Source organism: Oncorhynchus kisutch, linkage group LG20 (assembly GCF_002021735.2).
Source record: "Oncorhynchus kisutch isolate 150728-3 linkage group LG20, Okis_V2, whole genome shotgun sequence".
Lineage (NCBI taxonomy): Eukaryota > Metazoa > Chordata > Actinopteri > Salmoniformes > Salmonidae > Oncorhynchus > Oncorhynchus kisutch.
Window position 1 is genome coordinate 37,141,397 of NC_034193.2, and position 20,925 is coordinate 37,162,321.

Below are 20,925 nucleotides of genomic sequence, written 5' to 3' on the forward strand. Positions count from 1 at the left end.
ATTAGGTATCAAGTACCACCTATTCTCATAACAGTTCACCCAAATTACACCCCATATTACAAAATTACATATTAGTTTTTAATCGACTGCTTTAAAGGTAAGGAAACCTATATGTAATGTTGTAATTTGGGTGAACTAGCTTCATTTTGTAATTTGAGTTAACCATCCCTTTAACTACTTTTAAAGAGAATTTCCTAGTCATTTGAAAAATGGATCTGCTGACCTCGAACCCTTTGAGACGGTTCTGTTCCTCTTTGATGTCCTTTCCTATGGTCGTCTGGGCCTCATGTTCCGTATCTCTGGTTGGACTCAGTGAGCCAGGTTCATCACAGGAGAAGTCTATGTCAAAGGTGGTGGGCAAATCTGGCCACTCGCTCCTGTATGGCAAAACATTATGAGTTACTTAGGTGACCCTACCCTACTTCATCCAGAAGGCCAGTTGATACTCTCAGTGCTTGGTTCATTGGTAATGAAATAGAACAGTTAATGTGAGTGACTGGGCTAAAATCATAATAAAGCAAGAACAAGCTGTTGTTGTGATTGTGGTTTCGGATAGAGAACTAACTCAAAATTGTCTTGAGAAAAGTCACTGTCCGAAATGCTGCCAACAATAAACATGCAGAGGTAGTCATGTGTCCGGGAGTAGTCTTTTACAATGTACGATATTATGCTCATTCTCCACAGCAAACATTGGTGTACTGTATCCACCCCGGTGATATACTAGGGAAATTGTGTTTCCTGAGGCTTCTATTTTCAGCCCCACAAAGAAGATGAGAGAAAAGCATTGTGGTGTGGAGTGTTAAAATAAAACACACACTGCATTTTAGTGCTTTTAATGTAGGCAGATTGGAAACAAATGGGTAGATAGATGTGGGGGAGAGGTCAGAAGGGTGGACACGAAGGTTGAACTCTGGACTCCAGGGCTGTGGTACATAGCGAAGGGAGTGATACCACTTAACCACGGCTTAGCACGTATTGTCATGCATTAGAGACAATATGTCCAAAGTGGATCATTTGTGGCAGCTGCGGATGCCTGTAAATCAGTTTTACTGTATATTCTTTAGGGTTTAAGTCATACCCACAAGTTTGAGCACTCCTCAACATGTCTAGAGCGCTTCTGCTTGGAGACGTGTCACATGACTCAGAAATCCCAGGATGAACAACATTGACTGGATCCACCAGATAAGCTGAATTAGCTAATGACATGTTATGCAACCATGACAATCTGAACAGACAGAGGGCTTTGTCCTTGGAGAGACTGACTGGGGCTGGCAGGGGTATAAAGTAATGATGTCACCCCCCTCTAAAGGGGTGAGGTCATGGTTTCAGGAAAGTGCTTTTGTTTTTGAAAGAAACTATAAAATAGAGAGGGAACAGCTGGGAGGAGTCAGAAATCTTGGAATCAAAAAGGAACACTTTGTGTATGTCGTGTCTTGTCGGTTGTCTTTAATTCGAACGTTCTTTCTCGCTGGCGCCCGTTAAGGAAATCTATTTCCAGTTTTGACATAAGAGAGCCCATTGCCGCCCTTACAACAAAAATACAACGTTTGTGATACTGAAATGGGCACACCTCTCCACACAGATGCTTGGAATGTGGGTCATCTGTTTATATTTCAAAGGTTTGATACCCTAAAATGTTATGGTTCAATGGGTTAAGAAATGTGTTCATGCCTCTGTAAACCATACAGTTTAAATCCAAAATCTGAGGTAGAACATTTGTAATTAAACTTCCAAAATGTGACTTTAAAGGCAGAAGTGCATTTAACCCACAATCGAATGACCAACATGGTAACTGACCAGTATACTTCTGTTCAATTAGCTTTATAAGCTACATCCGTTTGTATCCCTGGTCACTAGGCCATACCATACTTATGAGGCACCCTGCACACATCTGCTGAAGAAATTAGGAGCAGGTTTATCGTATAGTATAATCTCCCCCCAAAATGTCTTTCTCGATATTCATCCATATCTCATTTTGGCACCAGCTCCTACACAGAACACATTCACTGTGACACAGGGGCTTGCGAAATCCATGTCATGTTTAAAGTTGGAGCATTGCATAATGCAAAGAGAATGTCAAGAATGAATTCCCCTGAATTGATTCCATGGCGATTATTTGGACAGCATTTGTTACGAGTGAAACTCAGACTGTGGCTTATTAGGGCAAGAATCATTTCAATGTCGGCTTCAGTTGCCATTAGGGCATTGGTTCTAATGCCAGAATGTCTTGTTATTTACGCAACAAGAGTGTTAGTAGAAAAAAAAATCATCTTATTCACCGAGTATGTTTTCCATTTAATCCAATTGTAAACATCAAACCTTTTCATCTGGAATACATATTCCATGAGTTCATCCAGACATAAACTGTTAAGCAATGTTTATCAACACGTTGAAAAGTTCAGAGTCGACGTGTGGGTTGGGTCAAAAGGGCTGCCCATTTTGTATCATTATAGTGTAGCAACGGCTCGCTAACTCAATTATTGGTGACCTCCATTGATTACTTTATTCAGCACTACCATATATAAGCGATTTTATGGAGGGAAAAATAGCAATGGTGTGATGTACTTAAGTAAAAATAAAAATAAACATTTTTTGGGTAACTTTTACTTCACTACATTCCCGAAAGAAAAAATGTACTTTTTACTCCATACATTTTCCCTGACACCCAAAAGTACTCGTTACATTTTGAATGTTTTGCAGGACAGGAAAATGGTCCAATTCACACACTTATCAAGAGAACATCCCTGGTCATCCCTACTGCCTCTGATCTGGCGGACTCACTAAACACAAATGCTTTGTTTGTAAATTATGTCTTAGTCCATGGCTATCCATGGCTATCCGTAAGTAAATTTAAAAAACATACATTTTGTCATCTGGTTTGCTCAATATAAGGCATTTGAAATGTGTTTTTTTTTGTTTGTTTTTTTGATACATAAGTATTTTTGAATAATTACATTTACTTTTGTTACTTAAAACCAAATACTTTAAGACTTTTACTCAAGTTGTATTTTACTGGGTGACTATCACTTTTACTTGAGTCATTTTCTATGAAGATATCTTTTATTTTTTACTTAAGTATGACAATTGGGTACTTTTTCCACCACTGAAAAATAGGCTACAGGTAAGCAACCTGGTTGTCAGACTGTGGTTTCAGGAGCGAAATATACACAGTCTTCAATAAACCAATAGGGTTGAGTGATGCAAACACATCCTCACTTGAACATTTGAACCTTGCCCCTAATTTAAATTGTATTTGTGAGTGTTTATTTCTATGTTAATTGTATTCCATGGTTCCTACTTAACATACATTATTCATATCATGCCATAGTTGAGATCCGATTCCACCAATTCACCTGAACCAGTTAAGTGTGTAGTAATTGAGTGTTTGTGTCTGAATTGGTATTGGCTAAAGAGGTAATTGTAGGCCCCTCCCACTAAATGAGATAATGAGCTACAGATGTTTTAAATGTTTGTGGGAGAGTGTCAGTGGGGAAGAGAGGTAAGCAACGATAGACCAGTGAAGATTATTATTTTATTCTGGGGCTTAAATCTTTTAGTCCATGTTTTTACCATTTTAGTGCTGCCATTTTGAAGCCTGTTTTTGTATTTATATATTTATTGAAAATAAATCTCCCAATTTGGAAGAAACCGTTCCAGTTCTTTTAGTAAAACCCTTTTTATGTGAAGGGCATTGGCCAGCCCTGTCACAGTTAAATCAGGTGTTTCAGGAGTTATGTTACAACCAGCGTTCTCCAACCAAACAGGAACCATGTGTGAACGTTGCAAACATTCTCAAAATCCTTTGATGTTAGTATTTGATCTTACATTTATAGCAAATATTGCCATAATATATAGATACGATGATAGATGGCATCCTTGTAACACACCCCTAGATAATGCGATATTAGATCAGTGTTTCCCGAGTTCCCCCGACAACACACATTGTGGCCCTGGACAAGCACATCTGATTCTACTTAAGTAATCATCAAGTTGAATCAGGTGTTTTTGTCCAGGGCTACAACAAATGTGTGCTGTTGGGGATACTCAAGGCCTGGAGTTAGGAAACACTGTATTATATAATAGAAGGACTTTATAGGGTATCCTGAAATGGCACCCTATTCACTATATAATGCACTACTTTTGACCAGAGTCGCATGGGCCTTGGTCAAAAATAGTGAACTACAGTATATAGGGAATAGGGAAGCCATTAGAGCAAGGTTTCCCAAACTTGGTCCTCGGGACCACAAGGGCTGCACATTTAGTTTTTTGCCCTAGCACAAGACAGCTGATTCAAATAATCAACTAATCATCAACCTTTGATAATTTGAATTAGCTGTGTAGTGCTAGGGCAAAAACCAAAATGTGCACTCCTTGGGGTCCTGAGGACCAATTTTAGGAAACGCTGCATTAGAGAAACATTATGGGCTTTAGGACCCTTATTTACCCACTACCCTCCTGGAGAAGGCCCCAGCTCTCCTGCACCTCAGCCTGCTTCCGTGTCACTCTGGCAGCCAGGGTAGGGTGGAGGTCCGAAAGGCGGGAAACAGTCTCGTTCAGCATCTGGAGAGAGCGTGGTCGAGGAGGGGATGGGGGTAGTGGATGGATGTGACACAATTCATTTACAGTTGATTTACAGTCTTGGAAAACAACCCACGTTCTTTAAAATGGAAGTCTATGGTTAGATTTAACACAGAAGTGTAACACCACTTCATAGAAGGCTTCTTCTATGGTTAAGGGGGAAACGCCACAAAAAAAGATTCAGAAAAGGTCTAGGAAGGAGTAGTCTAGATTTTAGTGTTATGTTTCACTGTCTTATGATAGTTTCTCTGTGTTTTTCTCTACTTAGGATTGAAGTAGTCTTGAGTACTGAGCATTGGGCCAGTAACCGAAAGGTTGCTAGATCGAATCCCTGAGCTGACAAGGTAAAAATCTGTTGTTCTGCCCCTGAACAAGGCAGTTAACCCACTGTTCCTAGGCCATCATTGTAAATAAGAATTTGTTCTTAACTGACTTGCCTAGTTAAGTAAAGGTTACAAAATGTGCTTACACCATACACTACATCTGTAGTGTATTCCTTTTAAATTCCTATTGGAGTACATTTGAGTATTTTCAACGATAACATTTGTAAACGACCAGTATTTCACTTGAAATGGAACTGAACACAACCCTGATGTATGAATGATGCATTGCTGCATTTCACCATAAATGCATTAATTATTCTGAGCTACATTCCCCATGTGCCACTCACCATGATTTGGCTGGCAATATTGTAGATCTCTGTCTGACCGCAGCTCCCCTGGTTATCGGATCCAGACAGGACGCTTCTCTACCAAACAAACCAAATAACAGAGTCAATGTGTAATAACGTGTAATTACAAAACAATGATAATCTGCAGAACCTTGGGACCACATTTCCACATACCATTCAAATAATGAGGAACTATGGAGTAAAACGATCTTATATTTGGGGTTATGATGTTATGATGGGGACAGTTGTACTAAGCTCATGGCGCATATAGTTTTCAAGAATCAATCAAACTTTTAACAGCATGTAAATATTGCAGATTGTACCTTTACAGGATCACTGGTGCAAAATAGGACTCTTGTCCAAATTCCTATTCTGCCTTTTTACCTTCCTGTTGATGGTGCAGATGATGGTGTCAGCCTGTTGGTAGAAGGAGGAGACGTCCAGAGCCAGTTTGAGGTCTTGGTGATAGTTTCTTATTAACAGTGACTGGAACCTCAGCCAGCTACCAAAGAGATACAGTATCTAGTTCAGTGCTTTGGCAATGGGATCACAATGGGGTCAAATTCCCAGATATGACTTGAAATCCAAGATGGATGTGAAAGTAATTCAAGTCAGACCAAGTACTGTTACATAACATGGAAAGCTGTAGTTACATAGGAGTAGATAGGAAAACAACATGTTAACGGTAGCCATAACAAATATACATCCATAGCACCAAGGACAAAGTATATGTAGCCTAGTCAAGGACTCTAACCCAGACGCTTATAAGAAATCACAGTATGCCTTCCGACAAACCATCAAACAGGCAAAGCGTCAATACAGGACTAGGATTGAATCGTACTCCACCGACTCGTCGGATGTGGCAGGGCTTGCAAACTATTACGGACTACAAAGGGAAGCAGAGCCGCGAGCTGCCCAGAGACACGAGCCTACCAGTCAAACTAAATATCTTATAGGCTCGCTTCGAGGCAAGCAGCACTGAAGCATGCATGAGAGTATCAGCTGTTCCGGATGACTGTGTGATCATGCACTCCGTAACAGACGTGAGTAAGACCTTTAAACTATTTAACATTCACAAGGCCACAGGGCCAGACAGATTACCAGGATGTGTACTCTGAGCATGCACTGACCAACTGGCAAGTGTCTTCACTGACATTTTCAACCGGTCCCTGACCGAGTCTGTAATACCAACATGTTCCAAGCAGACCACCATAGTCCCTGTACCCAAGAACACCAAGGTAACCTACATAAATAACTGCCGACCCATAGCACTCATGTCTGTATTCATGAAGTGCTTTGAAAGGCTAGTCATGGCTCAGATCAACACCAGTATCCCAGAAACCCTAGACCCTCTCCAATTTGCATACCGCCCCAACAAATCCACAGATGATGCAATCTCTATTGCACTCCACACTGCCCTTACCCACCTGGAGAAATGGAACACCTACGTGAGAATGCTATTCATTGACCACAGCTCAGCGTTCAACACCATAGTGCCCTCAAAGCTCATCACGAAGCTAAGGACCCTGGGACTAAACACCTCCCTCCAACTGGATCCTGGACTTCCTGATGGGCCGCCCCCAGGTGGTAAGGGTAGGTAACAACACATTGCCATGCTGATCATCAACACGGGGCCCCTCAGGGATGCATGCTCAGTCCCCTCCTGTACTCCCTGTTCACCCATGACTGCATGGCCAAGCACCAACATTAAGTTTGCCGACGACACAACAGTGGTAGGCCTGATCACCAACAACGATGAGACAGCCTATAGGGAGGAGGTCAGAGACCTGGCAGTGTGGTGCCAGAATAACAACCTCTCCCTCAACGTGATCAAGACAAAGGAGATGATTGTGGACTACAAGAAAAGGAGGACCAAGCACGCCCGCATTCTCATTGACGGGGCTGTAGTGGAGCAGGTTGAGAGCTTCAAGTGTCCACATCACCAACAACCTAACATGGTCCAAACACACCAAGACAGTCGTGAAGAGGGCATGACAACATCTAATCCCCCCCAGGAGACTGAAAAGATCTGGCATGGGTCCTCAGATCCTCAAAATGTCCTACAGCTGCACCATCGAGAGCATTCTGACTGGTTGCATCACCCACCGCCTGATATGGCAACTGCTCAGTCTCCGACCGCAAGGCACTACAGAGGGTAGTGCGTACGGGCCAGTACATCACTGAGGCCAAGCTTCCTGCCATCCAGGACCTTTATACCAGGCGGTGTCAGAGAACGACTCCAGCCACCCTAGTCATAATAGATTGTTCTCTCTGCTACTGCACATCACGTGCTACCGGAGTGCCAAGTCTAGGTCCAAAAGGCTTCTTAACAGCTTCCATCCCCAAGCCATAAGACTCCTGAACAGCTAATCAAATGGCTACCCAGACTATTTGCTATTTCCTCCCCAGCCTCATTTTTACATTGCTGCTACTCACTGTATCCATTCATAGTCACTTTACCTCTACCGACATGTACATATTATCTCAATTACCTCGGCTAACCGGTGCCCCCGCACATTGACTCTGTACCAGTACCCCCTGTATATAGCCTCGCTACTGTTATTTTATTGTTGCTCCTTTTTTTTTCTTCTATTTTTCTTATTTATTCATTTTTTACTTCAGTTTATTTGAGTAAATACTTTAACACTTTTTTTCTTAAAACTGTATTGTTGGTTAAGGGCTTGTAAGTAAGCATTTCACAGTAAAGTCTACACCTGTTGTATTCGGCGCATGTGACAAATAGAATTTGATTTGATTTAGCCATAGAGAGAGAAAAAAACTATAATAAAGCACGAGTGGCCATGATTTATCATGAGTATATCACAGCCTAGGGGCCTCGAATACCTTACTGTTATTGTTTTATTTTTTAATTAAAGTAAGGTGTTATTGATGCATCTTGCTCAAACAGTCAAAAATGGGACTTACGTTTGGTTAACGGTGTTCTCTCCAGAAGGGATTTTGTTGCCTTCTATCTGTTGCAGTCTCTTCCTCTTCTCTCCCTCGTGGCCGGTCTCCACGTCAAGCGTCTCGTACTGATGTCCATCCTATAAAGGACATTAGAAAGGAAGAATCTGTGAACCACGTACGTACACTCAATGCATGTTTCTGACACTTGAGGGCATGTATGTGGATACAGTACAATATTGTAGGAAGTAAATGTAATCAATGTGTAGTGCATAAAGGCCCATGACATGATAACATTTCTTTATCCATTCCAGGGTGCACATTTTTGTTTTAGCCCAGTACTAACACACCAGATTCAACTAATTAATGGCTAACTTATCAGTTGAGTCAGGTCTGTTAGTCCTTGGCTAGAATAACATATTTTTTATGGATTGAGATACACTGAATTATGAGCTATACCACATCATGGACCTTTGTGCACTACACATTGATTCATTCATTGAAGCACAAACCTGTTTTATGTCCAGACTTCTCGTCATCTGTATGAGGGAATTCTCAATGTCCTTTAGGTCTCGCTGTTGGGTCGGTGACACGTCCTCTGGGTCCTGCAAAGGACATCCAAGGACACTACAGCCATACTTCAGATCCCGAAGCTTCCTCTTGAACCAAGAGTCCACCTGTGTAGAAACACGATTGAGTAATAACAAGTCTTTAAAATCAAGTTGATACGAAATTAGTTCAAGGGATTTTTACTGTAGCAGATATGCTCTTACAATAAAGTATCTATCCATGATGACATGATTACATTTGATGAGTACTGTGCCTTTAGTGAGGAGATTACTGTTTATAAATACAGAAAATATACTGAAAAGAGTATATAAAAATATCCTGGAACACTGATTTAGGTGTTTGGCTAACTAAACAGTTTGGAACCCGGGATTAAACATCTGAAAGTGAGCAAGCAGAAAGGAGTAAATGTACTATTATTGATAGTCATTTGTTACAAAGTAAATCTGCAATATAATCATGAAATATATTATTGATAGTCAAAACAGAACAAGCCTGCAATATTGTGACAATACAGAGGCGGATGCAAGATGCAAGCAACGATGGTTTAATGAATACAGTTTACAGCAGCAACAGGACAGACAGACTGTACTCAGACGGAATCCGACCCAGGGACTAGGGCGCATCTTCCGATGATAGCGTGCTGAGAAATCCAGGGGAGTGTGTCCGGATGGGTAGGAGGGAGCACAGCAGATAATCCACACAAGGGCGGTGAGAGATGAGCACGGACACACGACACAAACTCAGAGAAGTAACAACGATCTGACAACAAGAAACACTGGTTACAGAACATATAAAGGGAAGATAAGTGATTCCAGCTGGCACAGACAATCAGGCCGAGATTGGGAACCACGCCCACACAAACACGGGAGAGAGAGAGAGAGAGAGAGAGAAAGAGAAAGAGAAAGGGAGGCAGTGGATTCATGAACCGTGACAATACCCCCCCCCCCCTAGGAACGCCTCTTGGCGTTCCCAGGCTAATTTACCTGTCGATTGAAATCATCGATAAGGGAGTGATCCAGAATGTCCCTAGCAGGTACCCAACTTCTCTCCTCCGGGCCGTAACCCTCCCAGTCCACCAGGTACTGGAATCCGCGTCCCCTCCTTCTAGAGTCCAAAATACGATTGACAGAAAAGGTGGGTTCCCCATCAACAAGTCGTGGCGGCGGGGGAACCGGGACCGGCGGGTTAATGTGTGCCTGAAACACAGGTTTTATTTTAGACACATGAAAGGTAGGATGAATTATCCTATACGCCGGAGGAAGCTTGAGCCGGACCGCCACCGGACTAATGATCCTGGTGAATTTGAACGGGCCGATAAATTTGGGGGCAAGCTTGTTCGAAACGGATCGGAGTGGAATGTTCTTAGTAGAAAGCCACACTCTTTGGCCAACGACGTATACCGGAGGCTTCGACCGGTGGCGATCGGCCTTAGCCTTGGTGCGCGCCCCCACCCGGAGAAGAGTCTCACGGGCTCTGCTCCATGCGTGACGGCACCTCTGGATGAAAGCGTGAGCGGAGGGAACAGTGACCTCGGACTCCGTACTGGGAAAGATAGGTGGCTGGTAACCTAAACTACACTCAAACGGAGAGAGACCCGTGGCTGCCACTGGCAACGAATTGTGAGCGTACTCAACCATAGAGAGTTGTTGACTCCAGGAAGAGGGATTCTTAGAAACCAAACATCGCAACACTCTCTCCAAATCTTGGTTGGCCCTCTCCGTTTGACCGTTGCTCTGGGGATGAAACCCTGAAGACAGGCTGACACTCGCTCCCAGTAACCTACAAAACTCTTGCCAAAACTTGGACACAAATTGGGGCCCCCTGTCAGAAACTACGTCCATCGGCAGGCCATGTAAGCGAAAGACGTGATCCACGACAGTTACCGCTGTCTCCTTGGCAGATGGTAATTTAGGCAAGGGAATGAAATGAGCCGCCTTCGAGAACCGGTCCACCACGGTCAAAACAACCGTCTTGCCCTGGGAGGGCGGGAGGGCGGTAACAAAATCTAGCGCGATGTGGGACCAGGGTCTCGAAGGGACCGACAGTGGTTGGAGTAACCCATCTGGGGTCGATTAGAAGTCTTCCCAGTGGCACAAACCGAGCAAGCCAAGACAAAACTGTGAATGTCACGAGCCATCAGTGGCCACCAAAAGCGTTGCTTAGCCAAAAAGCTAGTGCGGCTGACTCCTGGATGACACGCTACGTTGGAGCAATGCCCCCACCGAATAACATCGGACCGACACCCCTCCGGCACAAACAACCGATTAGGCGGGCAACCGGGCGGAGGCGTTACCCCTTCTAAGGCCGTTTTGACCCTTGATTCAACCTCCCATGTGAGTGTGGAGACCACTAGGGTCCCGGGTAGGATGCACTCGGGAGTGGATGGGCGTTCGGAATGGTCAAAAATGCGAGAAAGGGAATCGGGTTTGACATTCTTGGAACCCGGGCGATACGAGAGAGAGAAGTCAAAACGTCCGAAAAAGAGTGCCCACCGCGCCTGCCTGGAGTTGAGTCGCTTGGCGGTTCTGATATATTCTAAATTCTTGTGATCGGTCCAAACTATAAAAGGTACCCCCGAACCCTCTAACCAATGGCGCCACTCCTCCAGTGCTAACTTCCCTGCCAACAACTCTCTGTTGCCAATGTCGTAGTTGCGTTCCGCAGGTGATAACCGATGGGAAAGGAACGCGCAAGGGTGCATCTTGTCGTCAGAAGAGGAACGTTGGGAAAGTACCGCACCTACCCCCACCTCTGAAGCGTCCACCTCCACCACGAACTGACGCGAGGGATCGGGAGCTATGAGGATGGGAGCCGAAACAAAGCGGCTCTTGAGTTTGGTGAATGCAGCCTCGGCTGTATCGGACCACCTGAACGTCACTCTGGGGAAGGTTAAGGCGGTAAGAGGAGCGACTATCTGGCTAAAGTTGCGAACGAAACGCCGGTAGAAATTGGCGAATCCCAGAAACCTCTGTAGGGCCTTACGGGAATCTGGGCTTGGCCAATCCACCACAGCCTTAACCTTGTCAGGATCCATGCGAATACCTTCAGTCGAGACGATGTAACCTAGGAATGGAACGGATTGTGCATGAAAAATGCATTTCTCCGCCTTGACAAAAAGTCCATTCTCCAACAACCTCTGAAGCACTCGTCTGACGTGCTGAACGTGTTCCTGGAGAGAAGAAGAAAAAATCTGTATGTCATCCAGGTAAACATATATGATCTGATCAATCATATCTCTCAGCACGTCATTGACGAGTGCCTGGAAAACCGCTGGGGAGTTGGATAGCCCAAAAGGCATGACCAAATATTCGAAGTGCCCTCTGGGGGTGTTAAACGCGGTCTTCCATTCGTCCCCCCCCCCTTATGCGAACCAAATGATATGCATTCCGTAAATCCAACTTAGTGAACACGGATGCTCCCTGTAACCTTTCAAAGGCTGAGGACATCAACGGTAAGGGATAGGTATTCTTCACTGTGATGTTATTCAACCCACGGTAATCAATGCAAGGACGCAGAGAACCGTCCTTCTTCCCCACAAAGAAGAACCCCGCCCCCGCTGGAGAAGAGGAAGGACGAATGAATCCAGATGCCAGAGAATCAGAGATGTATCTCTCCATAGCCTCCCTCTCAGGAACAGAGAGTGAATATAACTTGCCTTTAGGCGGAGACTCACCTGGCAATAATTCTATTGCACAGTCATAGGGACGATGCGGAGGAAGAGAAGCAGCACGGGACTTACTGAACACCTCCTTCAGGTCGAGGTATTCAACGGGCACGTTAGACAAATCCACTGCCTCCTCTAGAAACACAGAATCAGATACAGACGAACAAGCAGACACCAAACAGGACTCAAGGCACTTGTTACTCCACATGGATATAGAGTTATGACCCCAGTCAACTCTGGGGTTGTGTTGGGTGAGCCAAGGGTGGCCGAGAACTAATGGTGCAAGGGGTGAGTCCATGAGTAGAAATGATAGTGTCTCAGTGTGATTGCCAGAAGTGATGAGTGTGATAGGTTCAGTGGTGTGAGAAATGTTGGGGAGTTCTTGACCATTGAGAGCGTTGACGGATATCTTGTGCGAGAGTGAGGTGATAGGAATCTGGAGTTTGTGAGCGAGCTTGAAGTCCATGAAATTACCCTCTGCTCCTGAGTCCAGTAAGGCTTGGGTGTCGTGCGTGTGGGTGGCCCATCTTAGTCTTACCGGGAGGAGAGTAGATGATGAGGTCTTCTCTGTGGTGACACCACCCGATAGTAGCCTCATGCTTACTACCGGGCCTGATCTTTTACCGGGCAGGAGTGGATAAAGTGGCCCGCTCTACCACAGTAGAGACAGAGTCCTTGGGATCTCCGCCTCTCCCTCTCTTCCCGGGAGAGGCGAGCTCTCCCCAGCTGCATGGGTTCGTGAGCGGAGGCTGAACTGGCCGTGTTCCCGCCGCTGGCATGCCAGCCCTCCGTGTCGTTATACGGTCTGTTAGGGCATGCTCGGCGGCCAATACGACTCAGACGAGCGTCGACCCTCAAGGCTAGTTCCACTAGTCCATTTAAATTCCTGGGAAGGTCCAGAACATAAATCTCCTTCTGGATCCGGTCCTCCAGCCCATGCAGGAACATGTCCCACTGCGCCTCCTCGTTCCACTGACACTCTGCGGCCAGAGTGCGGAATTGGATGGAGTATTCCGATACTGAACGGTCTCCTTGGCGAAGGTCAGCGAGTAGTCTGGCCGCCTCCCTACCCGCCACGGCCCGATCGAAGACCCTTCTCATCTCCTCGGAGAGTGTCTGGAAAGAGGTGCAGCATGGGTCGTGGTTCGCCCACACCGCCGTTCCCCAAAGAGCCGCTTTGCCTGATAGCAGTGTGAGTACGAATGCTACTTTAGACTGTTCACGGTTGAAGGTCCGTGGCTGCAACGAGAATTGCATGGAACATCTCGTAAGAAAAGCTCTGCAATAGTCAGGATCACCTGAATAACCCTCTGGTGTCGGTAGCCGTGGCTCTAGCTGGGAATCCGGCTCTGGCGGGGCGGGTTGAACTGCCGGTGTAGGTGGCGCAGCGAGACCCCTCAGATGTCGTAATTGTTGGGTCAGCTGGGATACCTGCGTCACAAGGGCTTGTACTGCCCGACCTGTGCTGGAGATGTTCTCCTCTTGTTGATCCATTCTCGTGATACTGAGGGAAATGAATTCGGTCAGACTCGTTGAACTCGCTGCATCCATGGTCTGGTCAGATCGTTCTGTGACAATACAGAGGCGGATGCAAAATGCAAGCAACGATGGTTTAATGAATACAGTTTACAGCAGCAACAGGACAGACAGACTGTACTCAGACGGAATCCGACCCAGGGACTAGGGCGCATCTTCCGATGATAGCGTGCTGAGAAATCCAGGGGAGTGTGTCCGGATGGGTAGGAGGGAGCACAGCAGATAATCCACACAAGGGCGGTGAGAGATGAGCACGGACACACGACACAAACTCAGAGAAGTAACAACGATCTGACAACAAGAAACACTGGTTACAGAACATATAAAGGGAAGATAAGTGATTCCAGCTGGCACAGACAATCAGGCCGAGATTGGGAACCACGCCCACACAAACACGGGAGAAAGAGAGAGAGAGAGAGAGAAAGAGAAAGAGAAAGGGAGGCAGTGGATTCATGAACCGTGACAAATATATCATGAAATACATTCCTTTACATTTCCCAATATAATTTATACAGACATGTCAAATTGCAAGCATTGCAGGTGCACTGAGAGACAGTTGCAAGCCTGTGGTACTCATAATTCTTGTGTTTCACAATTGCACAAATAAATGAAAAGAAGTGATGAAGTAAAAAGACGACTCTAGCTCCTACTCCTTACATTTCTTATTGGACAGTTACATTTTATGACAGTCTGTAAACAAGATGAATTGGTCCCATGTGGGTAATATATATATATATATATATATATATATATCAGTTGAAGTCGGAAGTTTACATACTTCTTGTTGACAAATTATAGTTTTGCTAAGTCGGTTAGGACATCTACTTTGTGCATGACAAAAGTAATTTTTCCAACAATTGTTTACAGACAGATTATTTCACTGTATCACAATTCCAGTTAGTCCGAAGTGTGTCTTTAAACAGCTTGGAAGCTTTAGAAGCTTCTGATAGGCTAATTAACATAATTTGAGTCAATTTGGAGGTGTACCAGTGGATGTATTTCAAGGCCTACCTTCAAACTCAGTCCCTCTTCGCTTGACATCATGGGAAAATCAATAGAAATCAGCCAAGACCTCAGAAAAAAAAAATTGTAGACCTCTACAAGTATGGTTCATCCTTGGGAGCAATTTACAAATGCCTGAAAGTACCACGGTTATCTGTACAAACAATAGTATGCAAGTATAAACACCATGGGACCATGCAGCAGTCATACCAATCATGATGGAGACGTGTTCTGTCTCCTAGAGATGAATGTACTTTGGTGTGAAAAGTGCAAATCAATCCCAGAACAACAGCAAACGACCTCGTAAAGATGCTGGAGGAAACAGGTACAAAAGTATTTATATCCACAGTAAAACGAGTCCTATATCAGCATAACCTGAAAGGCTGCTCAACAAGGAAGAAGTCACTGCTCCAAAACCGTCATAAAAAAAGCTTGACTACGGTTTGCAACTGCACATGGGGACAAAGATCGTACTTTTTGGAGAAATGTCCTCTGGTCTGATGAAACAAAAATAGAACTGTTTGGCCATAACGACCGTCGTTATGTTTGGAGGGAAAAGGGGGACGCTTGCAAGCCGAAGAACACCATCCCAAACGTGAAGCACGGGGGTGGCAGCATCATGTGGTGGGGGTGCTTTGCTGCAGGAGGGACTGGTGCACTTCACAAATAGATGGCTTCATGAGGCAGGAAAATTCTGTGGATATATTGAAGCAACATCTCAAGACATCAGTCAGGAAGTTAAAGCTTGGTTGCAAATGGGTCTTCCAAATGGACAATGACCCCAAGCATATTTCCAAAGTTGTAGCAAAATGGCTTAAGGACAACAAAGTCAAGGTATTGGAGTGGCCATCACAAAGCCCTGACCTCAATCCTATAGAACATCTGTGGGCAGAACTGAAAAAGCGTGTGCAAGCAAGGAGGCCTACAAACCTGACCCCGTTACACCAGGTCTGTCAGGAGGAATGGGCCAAAATTCGCCCAACTTATTGTGGGAAGCTTGTGGAAGACTACCCAAAACGTTTGACCCAAGTTTAAACAATTTAAAGTCAATGCTACCAAATACTAACTGAGTGTACGTAGACTTCTGACCCACTTGGATTGTGATGAAATAAATAAAAGCTGGAAATAAATAATTCTCTACTGTTATTCTGACATTTCACATTCTTAAAATAAATTTGTGATCCTATCTGACCTAAGACAGGGAATTTTTACTATGATTAAATATCAGGAATTTTGAAAAGCTGAGTTTAAATGTATGTGGCTAAAGTGTATGTAAACTTCCGACTTCAACTGTACACACTACACTGTATATACACACTACAGTTCAAAAGTTTGAGGTCACAAGCACATTGTTTGTCCATTAAAATAACATCAAGTTGATCAGAAATACAGCTTCATTAAATAGTACCCGCAAAACACCAGTCTCAACGTCAACAGTGAAGAGGCGACTCTGGGATGCTTGGTTGCTGATAATGGGCCTCTGTACGCCTATGTAGATATTCCATAAAAAATCTACCGTTTCCAGCTACAATAGTTATTTACAACATTAACAATGTCTACATTGTATTTTTTGATCAATTTGATGTTATTTTAATGAACAAAAAATGTACTTTTCTTTCAAAACAAGGACATTTCTAAGTGACCCCAAACTTTTAAACAGTGGTATATATACTGAACAAAAATATAAACTCAACATCTAAGGTGTTTGTCCCATGTTTCATGATCTGAAATAAAAATATCTCAGAAATGTTGTGCCATTCATCTGCCGCTGTCACCTCATATTTCAGCATGATAATGCACGGTGCCATGTCGCAAGGATCTGCACACAATTCCTGGAAGCTGAAATCATTTTCTGCGAGCTCCAGAGCACTACTCCATCTCCATCTTTGCGATTTCATAACCTTAACCTTAAGCTTGAGGAACCTTTTCCCTGTCTGTCGCCATTCTCCCTTTGCCATGCCAATGCATTCTGTACTGATGACCTCATGCAAAACGTTGAATGATGCATATTATCTTTCCGAGACCTCTTACATCATCACAGTATGTAGCTAAATCATGGAGCAACCTGCTGCTGGTTCCCTACGGTCTCCACAATAATCTGAAACTTGTTAGGCCTGCCTGCTTTTCATCTTAGAAAGATGTTTGTTTTCCTGGAACGTAATGTGCTGTATTTTCTGCAGTGAAATACACACTTTGGTAACAGTTTACTTAAAGCTTGCAGTTATAATGCAGTATGATGCGTTGATAAGCTTTATATATGAGCTTTTAGAATGTTTTACAATAATGCGTCTCTGTAAGCCCTGTTGAACAGGTTTCATGTAAGAAATGTAACACAAGTTTCACCATGTTGCAAGATTTCCATGTGCCTTCCACAGGTTGGCTACAAAAGACCACAACACGGAATGCACATACCCTGTAGTATTTGGATAGTTTGCCTGGCTATAAACAATGTGTCTATTTAGTCTTGGGCCCTTGAAAAGTTGAAAACTTCAAGAGATGTAGACATTGTCATGCGAAACAGGGAAATGTACAGACAGATACACAGAAACGGACCCCCAGAGCTATACTCAATCCTGGTGAAAAATTGAACTTGTGTACTAAACACAGCGATGAGATAACGCAGGCTTTGTGTGACTCAGCCAGCCCACCTACACAGGGCCGAGATGAAGAACGAAGAGAGCCAAAGCCATGATCTCATCTCAAAATAATTGCTCCTCTTCTCGCTGTTGGGGCGTTCCTTTTCCCCTCCCACTGTCCTTTTGCTAGTTGCATGCTCAGCATTGAAAATTGTAACCATTGGACTGTTGTCTGTATAAATATCTAACTTAATTTTCCAGTTTGCTTCAAATGTATATCATGCTTTCTGAGTGCATAAAATATGCATCTTAACATGGTATGTGATAATAAGTACACAATCTTCCTCATTTGTAAGCTTATTTTGGCATGCTTGTGCCACTGGAGTGGAACTCATGGAACGTGTCGAGTTATATTTCAAAATAGTTGGTCAATGTCGCCATTAAATACAATTAGGATCCCCTTAAATTCCTAAAGATACTCGCAAATATTGAAATAACCTGTTTGCCAGCTGTGGATCTGGAGAAACACTTAATCACAGGTACAACTTCAGTTTGGCATCATTATATCCACCAACGCAATGTGCCTGATTGCTATTTTTATCATGCAACCCCTTCAATTATGGAATTGGGAGTCGTTTATTCTGTGGAAATAACCAGTTCATCCGAAACGTGGCCTTTTGCCTAGCTTAATGAAAGCCTGCTGATGATCTCATAGCTCGAGAGTACAGTGTGGATAATGCAACACTGAGGTAATAGTGCACACATTGTGTGTGTGTGTGGAGGTTTCATGCTGGAACAATGTACGTTATGGTGGTGTTTATATCATGTTGCTTTTGGTAACAGCCGATAAAACAGTATCTTGTGTTGCAGGGTGGAAGGCGCCCAACGGAAAGATTCTGATGTTGTTACTCAATTTAGTCAGTAACGCAAATCCAGTAATTATTAGTATGTTAAAAAACACTTATGTAATGAGAGCATTACATAGTATGTGAAATGAGGGAGAAAAACATTACTTACACTGGTTTTTGTGGTTATGGATTTAATTCCCAATCCTCCTATTGCCTTTTGGCTCTGGACTTACTTTCTTTAAAGTAAACCAGTCAATTAATTTGCTTTCAGAAAGCTTGAGAATGGTTAACACGGGTCACATTGACCAACAGAAACAAAACAAATGTCCATAACACTGGTTGAGACATTCACCATTTCTATTTCAAAGTCAATTGAATTGAACCAGGTGATTTGAAATGTACATTAGTTGGTGCTGGCTTGTAGCCTATCCCAACTCAATAACATGTGAGACACCATGAATAAAACAACTGTAATCCAAGGTTACCTTAGACTGAGAGTTGGACCTCTTATCCAAGTCGTCCTCTACCATCAAGGATGGCGGTTTTGGGTGAACACTGTTGTAGTTGCTTTGGATGGTCTCCGACGTGGATCTAACGGAAGTGGCCAGGTCAGAGTCACACAAGGACACGTCGGGGGCTGTCTCAACGTTCCGGCAAATAGCAATCTTCCTGATGGATCTAGAGGATGCAGTGGGGGACACAGAATTCCTGTCCTCCTCCACTCTCTCATCCTGATGTCCCTCTGGTGTTGAAGCGTAGACCTGGGTGGCCACTTGTGGGAGTTCCGAGTTCCCAGGCCACCCCTGGGACTGGCCCATGTAAAGGGACATTTGGTCGTGTAGCTCCAACTTGTTCGGAGCAGCAGACTTCGGCAGATAGACGTCCACGAACTCCTGGCATTTGGCTTCGGAGGGGACAGACAGCCTGGTCCCAATGGTAAAGGGTTGGATTTTTCTGACGACACCCTCAGACATGGTTTTTGATAGCTGTGCAGTTTAGTCTAGATGGGCATACTGTGACAAGAGTCACAAAACAATACAGATATCTCACCTCATGTACGGCAATGTCCAGTATCAGAAGTTCAGAATGAGAGGAAAAACCAGATGAATTCTCGAATAAACAGCGCTCTTTTCCCCAAGAAATTGTCAAAAGCAAAACTCACTCAAAAAGCCGCCCGCCTCCTTGCACCTCATGGAGAGGAAGACAAGTACAGGACACACAATAGAACGTCCCCTCCTGTCTGTTTCGAAGTTATCAACTGAGCTACAGCGCCTGTGTCATGTCAGGGGAAACCAATATGAGGAGGGAGGAGTGCCTCTTCTGAGCAACCACCAAGCCAATAGTGAGAGAGAGAGAGACAGAAAGAGAGAGAGAAATCTGAGTGAAAAGGGAAAGTGTCTGGCTTGCTGCCTGGGTGCTCTCTTAGAAAAAATAGAAAAAATAGGAAGGGAAAGAGAGGGGGGAAGTTTCATTAAAGAGGAGTGAGGTCACCACTTTCTGTCAAGGGCTGGGCAGAGTCAGAGTGACTGAGGGTTGTAAACTGGAGCTGTAAAAACTTCCTCCCCAAACAAAAAGCTCCATGCTCAGATATGAGTAGAGTAACAGAGGGGTAAAATGCTCTCTTGCTCTCTCTCTCGCTCTCACTCTCTCTCATTCTGGTCTCGCCTGCTCACAGCTGGACAATGAGGTAATGCTTTTAACAAGAACAACAAACATGAAGCACCTCTAGATCTCACGTCTGCAGTCTGCTCTCTCTCTCTCTTTCTCCCTCTCTCTCTTTATCTCTCTCCATAACTGGTCAAATTGTCAAATGTTTGCTCTACAAAGACTAAAGGTGAGGGTATTTGCTTGTTCTCAAACATGCCCCAAGAATCAATTGTCTTTTCTAACAGTTTTCACACTTTTTCATAACAATCCCTATGAGTTTGATTTGAGGAGTAACAAAATCCAATGCAATTTTCCACTTATTTTTCTAATTCCACATTCACAGTCCAAACATTTACAGACACACATAGGAAACACATTGTGCTTACTCAGGCCTCAGGCTTCCACTTGATTTGAACCAGGTGTCCTATCAGGCTACTGTAACATCCTCTGTACTTCTTTGGCAATCAATTACAGGTATTTTCCACGTTATAAGCCACAGGCCTATACTGTATGTGGACTGGGACTTATACAATGTTGTTTGTTCTTATAGGAACAGGGGAAAATACCTTGTCATTGTTTCATGAAGATGGATTGGGGTTTTGTAGAAAGAAGATTTATTTTTGTTTTCTCAAATATTTCACTGTGTAATCCTATACTCTGGTGAAACTGCGTTCACATATTTGACTTGTACAAGATGTTGGGTAATTCCCTCGTTGATTTATGAACGCGACACAATTACACCATGCTAACTTGCTCACTCTCACAAATGAACACTTCTCATGTTTGTATTTTACCCTTACACCCCGTGCCCCCTTTCTCGGGAGGCTCAACTGAAGTCAACTGACTTTGGGTCAACCCCATGAGGACCAAAAATACTTAAGGCATGAAACAGCCCTGTCCATTTACTGTTCCAAGAACCAGCCGTCTTAT

At 43.9% G+C, this 20,925-nt stretch overlaps 1 protein-coding gene across 3 annotated transcripts in view; it reads right to left on the bottom strand.

Annotated features, from left to right (window-relative positions):
• Positions 1-19,638, bottom strand: part of LOC109875512 (uncharacterized) — a 36,289-nt gene extending 16,651 nt beyond the window's left edge. For 2 of the 3 annotated variants that reach the window (XM_031799780.1, XM_031799779.1), the window contains exons 1-7: positions 18,834-19,638; positions 8,665-8,829; positions 8,174-8,292; positions 5,633-5,750; positions 5,249-5,326; positions 4,445-4,560; positions 224-377 (exon numbers count right to left, since the gene is read on the bottom strand). In XM_031799780.1, coding sequence (XP_031655640.1) covers positions 224-377; positions 4,445-4,560; positions 5,249-5,326; positions 5,633-5,750; positions 8,174-8,292; positions 8,665-8,829; positions 18,834-19,322 — 1,239 coding nt within the window. In that variant the 5' untranslated portion in view covers positions 19,323-19,638. The remainder of the gene's footprint in view (positions 1-223; positions 378-4,444; positions 4,561-5,248; positions 5,327-5,632; positions 5,751-8,173; positions 8,293-8,664; positions 8,830-18,833) is intronic. The other variant, XM_031799781.1, reaches the window with a different exon arrangement.
• Between the last annotated feature and the right edge of the window lie 1,287 nt (positions 19,639-20,925).